Source organism: Ixodes scapularis, unplaced genomic scaffold (genome assembly GCF_016920785.2).
Source record: "Ixodes scapularis isolate PalLabHiFi unplaced genomic scaffold, ASM1692078v2 PGA_scaffold6__148_contigs__length_123643588, whole genome shotgun sequence".
Classification (NCBI taxonomy): domain Eukaryota; kingdom Metazoa; phylum Arthropoda; class Arachnida; order Ixodida; family Ixodidae; genus Ixodes; species Ixodes scapularis.
In genome coordinates, this window is record NW_024609881.1 from 7,473,585 (window position 1) to 7,491,821 (window position 18,237).

At 50.9% G+C, this 18,237-nt stretch overlaps 1 protein-coding gene across 1 annotated transcript in view; it reads left to right on the forward strand.

Moving 5' to 3' along the window:
* The window catches only part of LOC8032103 (protein outspread), a 146,298-nt gene that overhangs the window by 101,584 nt on the left and 26,477 nt on the right, over positions 1-18,237 (forward strand). The window contains exons 13-17 of the mRNA XM_029966668.4: positions 1,362-4,094; positions 6,962-7,039; positions 9,781-9,906; positions 10,956-11,103; positions 15,597-15,717. Of these exons, the coding sequence (XP_029822528.3) occupies positions 1,362-4,094; positions 6,962-7,039; positions 9,781-9,906; positions 10,956-11,103; positions 15,597-15,717 (3,206 nt within the window). The remainder of the gene's footprint in view (positions 1-1,361; positions 4,095-6,961; positions 7,040-9,780; positions 9,907-10,955; positions 11,104-15,596; positions 15,718-18,237) is intronic.

The following is an 18,237-nucleotide window of genomic DNA, read 5'->3' on the forward strand; positions in this document are numbered from 1 at the left end:
TTCATTGTGTAGTATTTCAGCAGAAAGTGGATTTTTGAGAGTCAAATTTATTGAAGGTTTGATATCGAATTACCCGCTATATCGAACTGGTAGACGTTTTTTTGCGAGGTCGATATAAACGAGTTCCACTTACTCTGGCTTGGATTTTACGGCCAGGTGGCACAAGCTACCGACCGTTTCAACCATTTCGTGCTACCGAACTCTATACGCTTGAAATTAACAATTACAGTATATCTATACCAAATAAGGGCAAATATAAAACTATAGTTTAAACATATCTTGTGGTATTTTTTGCTTGAACTATTCAAACTATTCGATTCGAAATTATTCGACCAAAATCACTATTCGCTTCGAATTCGATTCGGACCCAAAATCGTCTATTCGCCCATGCCTAAAAAAACGTCATTGCAGGGCCCCTTTAAGAATGGTGCGGCAGTATTAAAAGGCTCAGAGAAGCTATTCGATTTGAAAATGTTTGGCCAAAGCACAATTTCCTTCGATCTTAAAATCCACTATTTGCGCAATAGGAAAATGGTGCCCATTCCCAATAGTCGAGATTATAGGTTTGTGTTGAAAGGAGAGGAAGCAAGACGACGGATAGAGGAATGCATGACAGGACTCCATGTTACATTGGCAACTAAGATGGGGCGTAAATACGTAAATAAATGAAGGGATTGTGTCAAAAAGGAGAGAAAGAAGCACGTCTCCTTTTTTTCTTTCTCTCCGACACGATCCTACAAGGACCTTCATCTCTACGTATTGAAAAGAGGGTCACTGGCCAAGCGGGTTAATGCGCACCAGCTCGGAGCACGTGGAACGAATGCTTGCGCAGCAGGACTTGGATACTGGGCTCATTCCCCAGCCCTGCTTGATCTGGACGAGCATCGCACTGGCGTGCAGGGGTATTGCACTATTTAAATTTCTCGTCTTACGGTCGAACCTGGATATATCGAATTCAAAGGGAATTGTAAAATAGTTTGACGGTTCGATATACAAAAGTATGCGCTTAAGTTCCAGTTGAAATTTCCGCGCGTCTCTGCTAATACTGAAGGTCACGACAAACGGGGGCTTACCAGATATCCTGGAGCCGCTAAATGCGGTAGAGCGTAGTTGGCGGAGACGTCAAGGCTCGTGACCTCCAGACAGCATGTGTGATAAAACACACAAAAAAAAAATTAAAACATGAAAGAAAAACGAAAAATATTTGTCGGGATCCAGATAACGGCAGGCTCCAAACCTTTCGCATCTCATCTGGACTGCTAGTGCTACATTTGGGGACGTTTATTTTTGCACCGCAAGAAAGACCGTAAATGTTTTTTTTCCAGCCCATACAGCTGCCCGTCTTTTGATGCTTTCCGCAGCACAAGACCGAAGCTGCCGGGCCCTGGGAGCTCAAGGACGCCCCGGTGACCGCGAGAGTGGAGGTGACGGCCCCCAGCGTCGTCCAAGACACGAGCCCGGTCACGCGAAGGCCCCCGGTCTCTCGCACGTCGCGGCGGTCGTCATCGCTGCGCGAGCTCCGCACCAAGAAGCTGGAGTCTCGCTGCTCCGAGCTCGAGGAACAGCTGCGGGTGCGGGACCGCGAGATCGGCAACCTCCGCAGCGCGCCCTTCCACCTGCCGTCGTGGGCTCTCGTGCCGGCGTCGGCACGCGACGAGTCGCTGCTGGCATCGCTGGAAGCGCTGGAGGCCTTCCTGTCCACGAGCGTCGAGAAGATGGCGGGGCTGAAAGATCGCCTGAGGAAGGCGTCGGAAGAGGACCCGACACGGGCGACGGGGCTCTGGCGCCTCTGTGAAGAGCTGGAGGCACTCTTGCGCGAGAACGAACAAAAGGCCGAGGCCACGGCGCGCGCTCTGCGACGTGCTCCGGTGGAAGCATTGGCGACGACAGACTCTGAGTGTCTGCAAGGTCGGCTCGCACGTGCGGCGGAGGAGTGCTGGGCGCTGAAGAGAGAGCTCAGGCGGTCGCAGGATGCGTTTGACGACTTGGAGCTGCGCTGCCTCGCCCTGGAGCGGGACTCACGGGGTGCGGAGGAGATGCACGCCTCGCAGCTGGCCCTGATGACCGCTCGAATCGACGACCTCACGGCCAAGCTCGCGCTCTCGGAAAAGGCGCAGAGGCAACTCCGGCAGCGCCTGGCACGCGCCGACTCGAAGCAGGAGAAGCGGCGGCTCTCGCTCAAGGGAAAGGAGGCCGCGAGTCCATCCAAGGAGCTCGAGGCCAAGCTCGCGCAGCTGGAGCACAAGTTTGCGCTGCTCGAGGAGGCACTGCAAGGGGCCGGGAACGAGCTGGCGTCGGACGACCTGGCAGTTGTCGAAGCACCCGTCGGGAGGAGGGCGTCGCTGGATAGCCTCTCGGGAGAGTCCCAAGGCCTACTCCTGCGAGTGCAGCTCATGGACCATCGGCTGCAGTCGGCTCTGGAGCGTCCCCCGCCCGAGCCGCTCTCTCGGCCACGGATATGTCTGCAGACGGAGGCTCCGGGGGCAGGGGACGGGTTGGGATGGAATAGCCTCTCTCTGGCGGCGAGTGTGACGGACTTGCGAATGCCGGAGCAGCGGGATGCCGACGTGCTTCCATCGACGTACCAGGAGTGTCTGGACAGTGTAGCTCATCGCTTGGACTCTCTTCTATCCTGGCTGCACCAAGCTTTGTTGGCAGTTCGCGAGGCCAACGGCGTAAGCTCTTTTCCCACGTCCCTGCTCGACCGCATCGGCGCGCCGGAACTCCTGGAATCGGCGGAAGCGTCTGTGGCGTGCAGCCTGCTTCTTCTCGGAGACGCTACTGCGGAACTGCAGACCGTCGTGGCGGAAAATTCGGAGGGTTTTGTCCACGACCTGGTGAAACAGCTGCGGCAGACGTCTCGACTAGTCTCTGCATTCGAGGAGAGGCTAGACTTTGTTGCGTGCTCGCACGACCTCCGGCTCGTCGGTGCGACCGCAGAAGAGGACGATGGAAAGCACGCCGGAGGAAAAGCCCCCGACGCGCAATCCTTCGCAGAAGACGGTACCACGAGTGCACAAGTTTTGGCGGCGGAGCTCGACGCAGCACTCCATCACCTCGACGAATTGACTACCGCGGCGGAGCGCTTCAACAAGAGCAAGCGGGCCCTGGTCCTGCGGAGGCTGTCCGAGTGCCTCGATGTGCATCCAACTTCGGATCTAGAACCAGACGCGCTCGAGAACGCCGTGGAACAAGAGGCCGTCCTCGGCACAGTCACGGAGGCCGTCTCGGCAGCGTACGCCACGGTCATCGGGCGTCTCCGCAACGCCCTCGGCGCCCTCCCCTTTGCCATCGTTCCAACCGCAACGGCGCGGCGGCAGACGACACTGCTGCAGAGACTCGAGTCCGCTGCCGAAGAGGCGTACCTACAAGTCCGCGCGGACCTGCGGTCGTCGTGTCTTGCTGAGTTGGAAAGCTACTGCTCCGCCAATCTACCGCACGACGTCCTAGACCGCGAGATTGTCCCCATTGCGCAGGACCTCGCGACCGCCGCCTGCGTCTCGGCCGTGCTCCGCGGCTACGCAAAGCACCTCTGCGAGCGAGTCGAACGAACCCTCGAAGCGATTCGTCGCGGCGACGCACCCGGTATTTCTAAAACCGACGAGGAACCGGAGGTTACTGCACACGAGTTGGTCCGGCGGGCGCAAGTTTTCACCGGCGATGCTCCCGCGCTGCTCGACACCTGGCTCACACGGTGTCTCGACCAAGACGATGCGGAGAGGCCGTCTTCAGCGACCGCGGCGGGCAGCGCGGACGCGGCGGACACGCTGGCGCGCCTGGGTGGTCGTCTTCGGGAGGAGAAGGAGGGCCAGCGCTGGCGCGTGCTGGCGCTGCAGGAGCGGCTGGATGCGGCGCAGCGGGACTGCGAGAGGCTGCTCAAGGCTGGCTGCGCCACCTGTCGGGGGCTGCGGGAACAGGCGAGGGCACTGGCACAGCGCACCGCTGAGCTGGAGAGGGCAGCCAGGGATGGTTCGCTGTGCGAACGCTGTCCGGGCCAACGGGAGCAGCTGCGCAGGATGGCCGAGGAGCGGGAGAGGGCGGCCGCCGACCGAGAGGCGGCCTGCGGAGAACTGCAGTGCAAGCTGCGCAGACAGGTGCGTGGCTTGCCAGCAGGCATGCCCGGGCTCGTGTGCTGCGCGACGCTTACGCTGTGAAGGCGACACTGACACCTTTTTAGCATTTTACTTTGTGCTATGTTCGATTTACCTGCATCTCCTGCACTTAGTGTGCACACTGCTGTATTCTGTTTACGAGTGCAGCCTTTCTGAAAACACAACTGGAAGTACATTGCCCTGCACTTTTTGGCACCGTGCTACAATTTTCTGCGCAGGTGCAGGCTGGTGCAGATAAATTGAACGAGCGAGAAATTAGCTGTCGCAGCTGGCGACACGGTCTGTACATAGCTTGCAGGATCTTTTCTCAATCGGAGCTTCTCGCTGTTGGCGAGAAGCGGCTCCGATCTAGCAGAGGGCTCGTGCAGGGAAGCCTCGACCGCTTTCTGGAGGTTTGATAAATATGTGCCTGTGACGGCCCGTGCTATCTTCTTTTTTTTTTTTTTTTTCGTATTACTTTTATGGAGTCCAGATATGACAAAGAAGCGGATGTGGTGAAGTGATTTCCGTTGACTTTGTGATAACCGGTCTCAACAGTACTCGGTTATTCACCTCCGGTATTTCCAAGTGCACCCCCAGCGTCTCCAAGGGCACCGCAGTCGAGTTGCTCCCGTAATGGAAGGCGTGTAATTACCCCTAAATGATCTGACTTGTAGTGCTTGCTTTTCTCCTCTGCCATGGTTAACGTCTAAGACACATTGTTTTTTTATTTGGGCTGTGGTGTGTTGCAAGTTTGCCAGAGGTTTTATTTTAAGGCAAAACTACGGTGGTTTCTTTCTAAACTTCTTGGTCTTGTGAGCAAAGTGCTCCCGAAGAGGGGATGTAGAGCGCTTTTGTAGCGACCGAATGGTTTCTGAATTGTGGCGCCCTGTTTGGGTGATGATTGTATTCATAAACGCTGTGAGGAATGAAGAGGGGACTTTCTTGGGCTGGCACACTTGGCTGGCGGGTCTCATCACTCTCGGTTACCCCAGCCACTTGCGCCTCACTGCTACAAGACCACTTAACGTTGTGTCACGGTGAACGATCTAGAAGAAAACAAATCCTCGTATAGTCCGCACCTGTAGATAGTCCTCATAGGGTAAATTTAAACTTTTAAACACGTGTAGTCCCCGGACTATATGCCGCAAAGTACAATTAATAGTTTATTGCAAAAGATTAAAATGCGATTCATTATGCACCGTTGAGTTTTCATCACGTAAAGCCTCGGAATGGCCGAAAGAGTACCGTAATTACTCGCATAATAAACGCACTCGTGTAATGAACGTACCCCCACAACAGGCATCAATATTTGGGCTTTTTTTTTTTACCCTCCCGTAATCAATGCACCTGCAGTTTTCGGATCTGCGAATCTCGAATTGCGTCCAATTTAGCGAGCCACCAAGCCAGTTTTCTTTTGCTGCCAAGCAGTCAGGCCAAGTCAAGCCAGCCAAGCCAGCCAAGTCGCTGCCATAATGGCCGCGAGTGCATAGTTGCGGTAGTTGCGGTAGTGATCAGCTGTGAAACCGAGCGGCGCGCACACTTGACGAAGCTTGGGTCGAGGAATTGCCGAGCCCCGGACATTCTTCGCCTATCGGACGCATTGATGTCAACAAACAAGCCATCGTCTGTGGTCCGATTTCGGACAATGAAATCGTGAAAGTGGTTAGGCCTAATTTCACATACTCCGGGTAAATGTGTTTATTTAATCCGTAACAGAACGGCACAGCGAGGTGCATGCAGCACCGCAGGCTGAGAGTGTCTGGTAGCCTCTTCATGAATGAAACTTGGTCCGTGCGAGCGGGCTTCGGCGGTCGGCGGTTGAACTTCGTACGAGTTCTTATACGTGTAGTCGTGGATATACTCGACTGTGCCGCCGGATACTAGCAATATATATCGCCTAAGAACGGTCGTGCTGCTTTTCGTGCTGAGTGAGCTTCGTAGGGCGCTTTTCCTTGGGCAAAAGGCACCCCGAAAGCGCCCTAAAAAGGTTTGCAATTTATAAAGCGTGGTTACTGTGGTGCAGCCCCGACCAGTTGTGGGTGTGCCTTCGTCACTGGAGACGTGCCACAGTACCTTGCCGTGTCATATTGGCACCTAAAACGACGATTGTGCAAAGTGTGTTAATGCAAAAATTTATCCCGTGTAAAATACATAAATATATGTCAATTTTTCGGGAAAAAAAGTGTTCATTATGCGAGTAAATACAGTAGATGTACGCACTCGTCCATTGCAATCGGTTTCTAGCTCCTTTCGACGCCGTACCCTTCTGCCGCTTGATCCGTGCTGTCCACCCATTGCGACTGGGCGCTCGACGTGTTGCACATATCTTGAAATGGGGGAGTGGGCATTTGATACGTACTTGGAGGATTTTTTAAACGTTTCAGAAATAGGGGGCGCGTGGTTTTTGCGACATGGGCTCATTTTGTGTCATTTCGGAGGGATGGACGGATTGAAGGTGCGAGTAGCCTACCGGGCATGAGGCAAGGGACAGGGAAGACCAGTTGCTTCGGCACGTGTTCAGTCGGTGGAGTAGTCTTGGAAAGAGAGCCTAGGAGAGAGAGCAGTTTGAACTGTGGAGAGCTTTCGCAAATTAATGAAGGATGCCCCCTGGGGACACGGATCACATGGTATTGCAACCACCCCGACTGAGCAGTTGGAAACACCGTGTAGCCTCGGTTGTGTAACTGGTGACGTCTTCAGTGGAGCAACCGGTGTGGACGGGCTTGCTGAAAGTGACCTCTCAGTGCCTGCGTGGAGCGAGCTTTAAGTTTTCCAAAGACCTACTTTAGGGCTGAATGGAAGATGGAAAATATAAAATTTCAAGCTCCATTCTGGTGAAATGGTGAAGTGGTGCTTGGTGCGTGCAGGAGGCGAATCACCAGCGAGCGGTGCAGGGGCTGGAGTCTGAGTTGCAGGCGGCCAGGCGTCAGCTGCAGCGCCTTCAGGTGAGCCGCCCTTTACCGCAGCGTGCTACGCGTTTCTGCGCCGAGCTGCTACACCATCTTGACAGCCAACTCCGCACGTGGTTTGGTCGCTCGGATGCTTTGGGACTTTTTGGTGACTGCTTACAAGATTTGTCCATGTTGTAGTCACCGTCAGAAAGCCGAGTCATCGGTAAGAAAAAATGCAGATATAAAAATGCAACTTATTATTCTTTACGTGATTTTTCGGTGTAGTTTTTTAACCTTCAGCTTTCCTATAAAAAAATATCAGGATTGCATATTTAGTAGCAAAATTAGTTGAATGCGCATCGGAAGTACTTCCGGCAAACCAAAAGGGAGTCAGTTATTTTTGTACAGCAATAGCTTTTATGGGCTCATTCCACCACTGGAAATGACATCCATTTTTGATGTTGTAGTTGTTGTTCATGTTGTGGTGGGCGTTGTAGGGTACCCATCGTCGATGTTGCCAAATCCTAAAAAAAGATTGCCTGCGGGAGTAGAACCTGGGTTCACTGCGTGCAATGCAGTATGTGCATTGACACTGGGCTAAGCCGCAGCGTTAATAACCCGCTCTAAACTTAGGATTTTTCTAGTACCCATTGCCCACTGCACACGCTATCTGGAAAAAAAACAAATTGCTGGCAGCAAAATGCTGTTGTAGCACTTTCAATGCCAAAAACTCGTGCCGGGAGACATGCTCTCACACGCTCGGGAACAAAAAAAAGGGTCGGAAACCGCTGCTGCCGCCACGCTGATTCTTGAAGAAATGTGTTAGCATTTTGCACGGCGGTTATATACACGAATCCCTCATTATAACGAAGCCAGTGGGATGGCAGAAAAAATTTGGTATAAGCGGTAATTGGATAAAAGCGATAGAGCAAAAAAAAACAGTGCCAACAGCCTTGAAGGTGTACGGCAATGCTGCACAACACTCTGACCGTATATTTAATCGTACAAGCTTTGGTTATGAACAGCAAGCGGCAGCTTTACCGAGTAAAAAAAGTGATCAAGGGGAGTTTGCCTATAACTTCATCTGGGCATCAGTTCTTTCCGAACTGCTCCAGGCATTGCAAGAACAAAGTCACCGTCGCTGCCCTCCACTTTGTTTCGAAGCAGCCGTAGGACGTTCTGCGTCTCCGCTGTCGTCGGCGTTTCCCGAAGGGCCTCTCCGACGTAGCTTCGTGTTTACCCTGGCTGCACGGAAGGTCTACAATGGCAGCATTCGTGGCAGGAGCCACAACAGGAACGTCCGCGGTGACAAGCGCGGACGTTCCCGTCGAGAGGTAGCAAGAATCGCTGATTGCTTCCTTTCTCTGGATGGGAAACCGAAAGTCGGAAAGAATCACTTAGATCTCTCGGCTTGTTGCTCGCCTCGAGGTGGAATCACTTGGCACTTTCTAACTTTCGCGCCTCGATTGAATCGATGCTGGAGTGCCTTCATACACACAAACTTTCACCGAGTGATGACGTTTCGTCCGTTTTTCTTCCCGATGTTTATCTGCACTTCGAAATGCAGGCAATGTGTGGCTCAGCTTCAACGTGTGGAGTTGACTAATAATCAGTTGTGCGCCACCGAGGATAACAAATCAAAGTTATCCTCGGTGGCTTTGCCAACATGTTTTCACACACTCCTGTAGAGATCGTTGCAGCTATGAAAATTGTGCGCCAGCTCGGCGGGTGTGCTCGCGAGAAAATATTGGACGCGCGCAAAGCGGTTGGCGATCTTTCATCTTAGGGTCACGGGTGCGCTTTCTCCTGCATGAAAAACTTCTCAAACCTGTCCACTATGCCTCGCTTGTTCCGCAAAACAGTGAATAGTGTCAAACAGTCGATGCCGGAATGTCAAATTCTTTGGCGATCTCGGACTTGGGCCGTCCGATTTCGTGAGCTTAGCAGATGTAAGCGACTTCCAGTAAATACTCCCAATCTCCTGTACAACGGAGGTACACATGTAGTACGCCACAGGCGCGCATGTTGGGGGCTCCTGAAGAAACAATCTCCTCATGGCCTCCATTGCTCTCTTGACTTGATTCCGACTGGAGTCGGGCAGCGTCCGTCGCAGGCGCCGTGAGTAGCGTCGGAATGTTGACGCCTCCCGCTGCTCCCTGCCAGCGTCGGCGTTTGCCATTTGTGAAGAAGGGCTAGGGAATGCGAGGGTCTCTGCATACCTCCATGTAGGCTCGCATGCTTTCGACACCTTGGCTTTTGTAACGAGCATGGTCGGCCGCCAATATACTTAGAATAATCCAGTTAAAAATGTGTGCGCTTCAGTCGGGACCACTTTGAACTTGGATAAAAGCGATAATTCGAAAAAAGCGACTTCGTTATAACGAGGGATCATCGTATAACAAAGCACGGTCAACGCAGCCCCTCGGCACTTTTGCGCAGGGTGTACATTCCCGAAACCCCTCTTCTTTTTGGTGCAAGCAGATCAGGTCACTTAGCGCGTGCACGAAGGACGGCAGCTGCGCAAGATCGGCTGGTTACAAACAGCGAAGGCGTGATGTAACATTTAGCAACCGAGGTGCAGTGGGGGAAAGCGGGGCTAGGGCATGCTTGGGCCACCGGCAGGGCACTGCGAGGCGACGTGTACTGATGGCCCAAGGTGGGTTAATGTTTTGTAACGAGCCATCCACAGACTGTCGCCGTGAAGCGGTGTGATTGGGGGGCTGGAAGTCGAAAAGTTTGCGCACCTCTGGCGTAGACCTCCGTCGAAGGTCTCATGGCCGACGTTTGGAACGCAGGCGGAGCAGGAGGAACGCATCGGGAGCCTGCGTGAGTTGTACCAGCAGAAGCTGTCCCAGGGCCTGGAGGCCGTGGACGAGGAGGCTGTGCGCCTGCGTTGCCGCCCAGAGATGGAGCAGCTCAAGGTACGTCGGGGGAGTGCGGGTGCGAGTCTGTCCCACGACTGCCATTGCGGACTCTCGACACGCAGAGTGCCGGTCGAAGCAGGGCTCTGTGACCGCAAGAGATGCAAACTCGGTGTTCCGCTTTCACTCAAGGTTTAGCAGGGCTTTTTTTTGGAGACGCCACGTATGACAATGTTTGCACCTTCAACGTACAAGATGGGTGCCAAGGTCATTCTCCACGGAGCAACGTTCGACGCGTACTGCATCGCCACTGCCTTTGCCACGGTAGCGTTTTCCCCCCGAGTCTCTTTGGGCTAGTTGTAGCGCAGTGCTGAGATATGGCCGAAAGAACACGAAGGAGGGGCAAGCGCTTGTCCGTGTCTCGCTCTTTTGTAGCGCCCCTGCAACTAGAATGTGTGGAAGACATCTTCAACTGATTAAAAATTGAAACGGTGCAAGGACACGGAAAAAATAAGAAGGTAGACAAACAAGGCGCTTCATCTACCTTCTTGTTCTTGTCCGTGTCCTTGTGCTGTTTTCATTTTTAATCATAAAATAACAGCTAGCCCAAACTTCTACGTTAGTCTTCAACTGGTGTGCGTCCTCTTTCACGTTTCTTTTTTTTCTTTTCCAAGGTATGTTTTTGTTTTTGCATCCTGTATTTTGTGTTACTTGAACTCTTGCATGTATGCACTGGTGCACACTCCTGTAGGCCCACGGACGGTTGAGGGGCACCGCAAAAGTGCTAAATAAATCAATAAATAAAATACCACCCACGAATCAGAAATACATTTGTGGTTGGTTGCTGTCAAGAAAGGCGAGCAGGAGCAAGGAGACTGTCTGACTGAACCCACTGCAGAACGGGCGTCTGCCACTTCTACGACGTCGTCGGTCGAAAATTGACGGACTACATTTGGGGACGCTGTAAATGCACCGGTTGGAGACACGTTCCAGACATGGCTACTAAGCACTTTTTCTCGGCGTTTACACCGAGTTTCGTAACCGAGGTTGTCTGGCGGCGTTTCTGAGCGCGCATGGAAGCGCGTATTGGAACACCCCGGCTCTTGCAGCGCCTGTGCGAGCGGGGCCTGGCGGCGCTGGAGGCGTCTCACGGGCGCCAGGTGGCACAGCTGGAGGAGCGCCACCGGGCGGAGCTGGAGCGGGTGCACGCCGACCGGGACCGGGTGCTGGCGCAGGAGACTCAGGCAACTCTGGCCGGTGAGCGTGCAGCCTTTCTGGGGTCGACTCACTTGTGCAGCTTCTCTCTGCTAGTGGGGGGCAATGTGCTTCAATTATCGACTTATTGTTGACATTTAAATTGTGGCACATTATAGGGTTTTTAGCACATTCTGTCTGTGTCCAGGATGTAGCCTCAATGGTGACATCATGCTGATGGCGTCAAAGTCAAAAGTCAGGAATTGGCATTAACATCCGTAGGGCCGAGAGACTGAGGCAGCCAAAAAGGCCCGTGCGTACAAGTGCTGGCTGCCTCCTCGGCCCTAGGTTAACAAGTGATGGATGACTATGAAATGGAATGAGTGAATAGAAGAATGGGCAAGTTATGTACGATTCACTCGTGATGCCGCACTGAGGCTCCAACTCGGCCACGCTAGGAGCCTAGCAAGCACCGTCTCGTAGGAGGTTCCACAGCTCGGAAGCCTGAACGAACGGGGAGGGGGAAGCGCTAATGGTGCGTGCAAAGTGCTGGTCGAGTTTCGAAGCCTTGACTCTAGTTTGTAGCCATCAGGGATGGGGCAGACACCGGTACTTGTACAGAAGTATTTGCATGGAGAGCGGTTGACACTTATCAAGTCAAGACCATACAAGAGACTGTCTCTCGTGGGGTGCTAGCCCTGCCATCCGGCGTGTACGGTGCTGTCTTCGTAGAGACCGTGACCAGACAATCTCAGCTGGGCTGGATGGGCAAAGACCGACAGTAGGCTTTATTCACGGTCTATAAACAAAACGTAACAGTAAGGCAGCACGCTCTATGATAGTGTGTTTTGAATCAGGTTAGTATTGTTAGGAGAGACACCTGCCAGTAACAAACAACACTACAGTCTTAGTGGCTTTTCTTTGAGTCGACTCAAGCCTCTTGTATAGGCCAGCCTGGTGGGGGCTCCAGATAGAGGACCAGTATTTCAAATAGAGGGAGTACAAGAGCGGTGTAGAGCATACAGAATGCAAATTGAGGACCTCTCAATCTGTTGGCTCTTTTACGGACATAGTCCTCTTGCGATCGAAGGGCTCCAGTCAAACCGCACTCCCCTTGTGCCAGTGACGTCCTGTTTCCGCGTCCTGTTTTCGGCTTCGAGGAATGCAGCCTCGCTGGGGTTAAGGTCCATCGAGTTTAGGCCATTTACAATTCTGGAGCAGGTCGAGCTGCAGGACCTCCTTGACAGAAGGAATGGTTTTGTGTAGTACATAATCATCGGCTTAACCGAGGATGTTAGATTCAATGACAGACGTAAGGTCATTGATATAGAGGTTGAAAAGAAGGTGCCCAATCGCAGAACCTTGTGGCACTCCCGCTTTCACCTGGTGCCACTGGCCAAATGCACCTTGACAGCTGACTCGCTGATGGCGGTCAGTAAGGAAGAAGCAGCTATCCAATTTAGAGTTGATCCGGAGATACCCAAGTTTGGGAGCTTGGCAAGGATAAGGTTGTGGTTCACATTGTCGAGGGCGTTCTATATGTCGATAAAGGGTACCTATGTGGGCTTCTTTGAACCTGTGAGGAGCGCTACTTGGATCATTGTACGGGAGAGAGAGCAGAGTCTCACAACTCCACCCTTTCCTAAGACCGTGTCGGGTATTACTGATGGGATCGTCAAGGTTTCCAACTTAGTGGAGAACGAGAATTCCAAACTTGCGGCGTTATTTTTGCTCGGCCGAACAGTGCCAACATTTCTCTTCTGCATCTCCGAGCACATCAAGTTGGCGAGCCTGAGCATGGAGGACGTGGGCGTGTACACGTAAAACGAGAGAGCCATTTAATTTTGAGTATTTATTCACCTCGAACGCGCGTTTATACCTGCCATGGACAGATCATGCACATGTGCAGCCTAAGCAAGCTGAAGTACGCCACATAGCCCTCGGTTAGAATATTACCTATGTGGCAACTGAACGTGAAATCTATACACAAACTCAACTCTCCTACGTCACGCCGCGGTGGTGGCGCGTCGGTCGCACTTCCGGTCTGGGGCGGTGGGCAAAAGTCGCCGTGCGAGACAGGCATTCTTGTGTTCTTTTCGGATAAACCACACAAAAAACCTGCGTTCTCGTCAAAATGCTGTGACGGGGACTGTACCAAAAGAGTCTGGAAAGGTTTGAAGATCAGTTTTCATGTGTTTCTTCCTGCTCCGTTCGTCCGAGTACGTGGATAGTAGCCGTGAAAAGGGTAAACCAGACGCTGTCGAATTACGATTGCTTGTGCGGGCAACACTTTGTGGTCGGCAGATGTATTTGTTTTGTTCCAACATGAACGAGAGAAAATCGCCAAGTTGTCCGGGCCACCCGCGGGTTCAGTGCGTCTTCAAATTCACACGGCCACATGATCGTTCGAACTTTTGTCTGCTCTTCCGAGCTTGCTTTTTGTCATCTGCTCGTTCAAACAAAAGCGGCCCGTAGACCAAACTTTGACCTGGTGATTGCAATAAGAAGTAATTGCAGGCATCAAAAGACTTATGTAGGCTCGGTGTAAAGAGTAGATACAAGATGTTGATCATTGGTACCAGTGGCCATCGCCAACTTGTTACGCTTGGTCTGTTCCCGCTTCCGAATTTCAGTATAGACGTCGATCATCGCCGCTACCTTCTACACTTTTGCAGCATGAGCGGCGTCGCGACCGAAAATATCTAGAAGAATCTCATGATGGTTTTGGCATCCATTCTGCGCCGTTCACGCAAATGGATCACCGCACGTCAAATTATTTACGCAAAGTCTAGCGGTGTAACGAGCCTTGATAATTTCGCTCAGGCGATTAAAGTGGTAAGACATTGCTATGAGGACGTAGAATAGACAATTCTAACGCGAAAAACAGTATGCAGACTCACACAGACGCCGACAATGTGACATTCCAATGGTTTGTTGACGCGGGACGCGGTGCTTCTTGCATTCGAACTGTCGTCTGCTCTTTCAAACTTGTCTGCTTTTTGTCGTCAGCTCGTTCAAACGACAGCCGCCCGTAAACGAAACATTGACCCGGTAATTGCGATAAGAACTAAGTGCAGGCCTCAAAACACTCTTGAAGGTTGGTTGGGGTAAGAAGGGTAAACAGCAGATACAAGAAGATGTTGATCATTGTTACCAGTGGCCATCACCGATTTATAATGCCCAATTCTACTTGCGGTTTTCAGTATCGACGTCCGTCCTCTCAGCTATGGTCCACGCTTTTGCAGCCCGAGCGACGTCGCGACTGAAAATAGCGAGCAGAATCTCATCGTGCGAGTTAGCTAGCTTTAGCGCCCATTCTGCGGCGTCCACGTGAAATGAATCGCCGCAAGTCACATTATTCACGCAAAGTTTTGCCTCATTAATTTTGCTGAAGCCGCTCAAGTAGTCAGGCATTGTTAGGAGGATGTGAAATCAACAATTCCAACGCGAAAAAGAGCACGGGGACTCCCACCGACGCCGAAAACAACGCAATTCAATGGTTCGTTTATGGGCAACGGCGGGCTTCTTTCCCACCATCCGCCGCACATGCGTGGCGGCGGTGGCGTCCGCTAGGGGTGCTCCGGTTTGTTTGTAAACATGAGTTGGTGTATAGTCGTGCTGTTGCGCAACCTAGGTTCGTTAGTGTTCGTACAGAACCCGAGTCTGTACTTACACAGTGTCTGTTCCAGCAGTTAACAGCTTCCATCAGTCGCCGCCTATGGTCTGCATACTGTTGTCTTCGGGGAGCCAGTCTTTCCTCCCCTCGTCGCGCCTCGGTTTTACGTTGTTGCATACGTTGTGCATACTGGGAAGGCTGAACCATATGCGTGTGCCTATGCGTAGCGTGCCATTGTAAAAGGAGTGTACGTCATGAGTTGCACATCATTGAAAGCGTGCCAGGAGGCTCTTTCCCTGTTACGTAAGAAAAAAAGTGGATGTGAGAAGTGAACAAATGGAGTAAAAAAGCATGGCAAGAATCGTGCTACGGCCTTACGAAATAAGTCCAGTTGGAACCAAAGACGGCAACATGCGCCAAGGCATTATATGTTAACCAAATATCGCGGGCGATCTTGGCACGTCGGACGGCGTCAGATGCCAGACTAGACGTACTGGACGTCGCGACAGGAAGACACTAGGCTCGCTACTCGTTCCGTCAAGCAGCCAAGCCAGTAGTAATGGGCGGGGCCACCGATCTGTGGGTGGGGCTTAAAGCAGGCAGTGACCTCCACCTAAACTTTGTCACTAGGCAAGAATATTGACAAAAAATTTTCTTTTTCATGGAAAGCTTTTTATGGTATATGCGTGCCATCTAAGCACTTAAAAAAAGATTGTGTTGCCGTTTTATTGTTTTTTTTAAGAAACGCAGCAGCGTGGCTCGTTATATTTTTAAGCTGGAAACAAGCGTTTGAAACTGGCATTTTAAACTGGGTTTTGAAACCAGAATTTAGTGTTTGAAACCGGAAACCTACTGTTTGAGACCAGTTTCCGAGATCTAAAATTTGAAACAGAAAGTGTCTTTCGGCGCCAAGCTTGAAATGGATGTGGTTGCTGTGCAGCTCTCAACGCAATGCAGAGAGCTCATCAGGAGGAGCTTCAGCGGGAGATCTGCAACCTCAAGGAGGGCTATGCCCACCGCATGAAGCACGGGGCCGCAGACTGCGTGCAGCGGGAGCACCGGTAAGGCTGGCAGCACCTTTTGGCCTATGCTCTACTATGCTGCCTGGAACGCGTCTATGAGTGGTGCGTTTATCGCGGCAAAAGAAGCGCCTCCTCGATCTCCGCCCGGTGACGTCATGGAAGTGTCATGCTGTCACCGGCCCGACGTTGGACGGGGCAGACGCCCGTTTGCTGCTGGTTGTTCTCCAGCATCCACGGAGGCAGCCATGATGACGAATTCCCTCCCACTTTTTTTCCTTCTGCACCCAACTGCTAGGATGGCGACGGTGGATGACCTTTTTGTGAGGTCGTTCGTTGCCGCTTTCAAAGCGATGGCAGGACGCTGAAAACACCAGTCGGAGACGCGCTCTAGGCAAGGTGGTTATTTATACTGACTGTCATGAGTACCTTTCCTAAATTTGGACATTTTATTTGTGTCATTTTCGCAGTCTGCCAGTCTCCTACGGAAGGCTGTACCTATTGAGAGGCTTTGCATTGTGACATAAACACATAATAGCTTGCATAGTTGGTGTAACACAAAACTATGTTGCAATATGTGAGAACAATCAAACTAAAACATTATTGAATATGAATATAGATTATCAAAAAAAAATAGTATCTGTGCCATTATAAAAAAAAGACAAGAAAAGCACATGAGATAGCTAAAACAGCAATATTGACTAAAAATTTCAAATGCATAAAACCAAAAGTAATGGCTCAAAGATGTCTAACAGAACCGTAAAATACCGCAGAAGCGCCCACTTCTTTCAAGTGCCCACTTTAACATTTCCCAAACTTGGTAATTCTGTGAATTGTACAATAAGGGCCTGATTTCACCGGACAAGTGCCCGTGTCTACAGTTATGTCTCGTAAAAACGCCCACCCAAAATAAAGAGAAATGGTAGGGTTGTGCGAATATTCGAAATTTCGAATAGTAGTTCTGGATAATACACTATTCGATATTTGCTTCGAGAAGAACCGCACTATTCGCGTTTTTCGAAGTGTTGATTGCGGCAGGTTAGCCCCGTTGAGTGCGCTTCTTACCACGCGCCGGTGTGCTGCGGAGAAGCAATACCCGCCAAAGCGAGCTCTGCGGATGTTGCTTCTCTGCATTACATCGGTGCTCGGTGAGAAGCACACTCAATGGAGTAACCCGCCGTGATAAACACTTGGAAAAGTAGGAATATCGTAATTGCGTCCTTGAAAGAAAAGCGTACATTGAAAGCGGGATAGTGCAACCGTGCTGACTGTATTTGAAAATAAGGGGAAACTTTGTGAATCTGTATATCTGCTTTGTGGTAAAAGTTTCACAATTAAACTGTTATGCAAGAGTACACTATGTTAGGCAGAGATGCCCTTACAAGCTGAGTTCATCATGTGCGATTCATTCTTTTTTAACTCGAGATTAAAAAAAGATTTGTAAATTCACTCAATGGGGTATAGTTGGCCATTTTTATAGGATTCATTTTATCTCAAATTTGTTGTTTACTTGCCATCCAAAGACACCAGACCTTCTGAGGTCACAATTCATAAACATAGATAGATTAAACTTAGCTTATAAATGAACAAGTGGAACAACCTTCACAGGTTTAGCTGGGTTTTTGTCTAAGCATTATGCAGTAGTAGTGAAAGCACCTAAAAAGTACAAAAAAAAACAACACAAGGATGAGGAAGCAGACAGATAAAGAGTGCTCTGTCTACTTCCTCGTCCTTGTGTTGTTCTTTTTTTTTTTTTGCGCTTTTTGAGGTGATCATGAACTAACTGACCCAAATTGTTACCTTAGTGGTAGTGAAAGGCGTGGAAAAACTATTCGATATTCGAATGGAAAATATTCGGCCAAAACCACTATTCGCTTCGAATTCGCTTCGAACTCAAAATCCACTATTTGCACAAGACTAAGAAATGGTGAAAAACATGGGTGGGGCTATCTTTGGAGGTACAACAGGAACGCTATCATATATTAGTGATATTAAATATTAGTGATAAACACGGGGGCACCTGCTACAAACCACGCAACACGTGGACTGATACCGGATATCGCGGACACAGCAAATTTCTGTTTCACTATGCAATAAACATGCGGAAATTCACTACGACCTCCCGTGTCACGGTAACGGATACTTCGGATCGCAGACGCAGCAGGTTCGCGTTTCACAATGGGAACAACTCGCGTGTTACGGGAACTGATATCATGCGCGCAGATCGCTGACAAAAACGTGGGAAATCGCTAAGAACTCGCTTGTCAGACGTACCGGCACCACAGATCGCGCGGTTCGGACGTCATGACGTCGGATTATTTATACGGGTCATTCATTCGGTGCGTCCGATACGTATCAAGTAGGGGTATGAGAATATTCACAATTTTTTTAATAATGAATCGAATGCTGTTAACTTTCATTAGTTGGACCTCGGTCAATTCGACTTTTCGTTTAATTCGACCGTGTTCAAAAGTCCCGGCAAGCGCACCCATACATTTCTATGGGGGGAAAAGTTTGATAGTTCAAACTCGGGAAGACTCCGCATCGAATAATTCGTCCCGA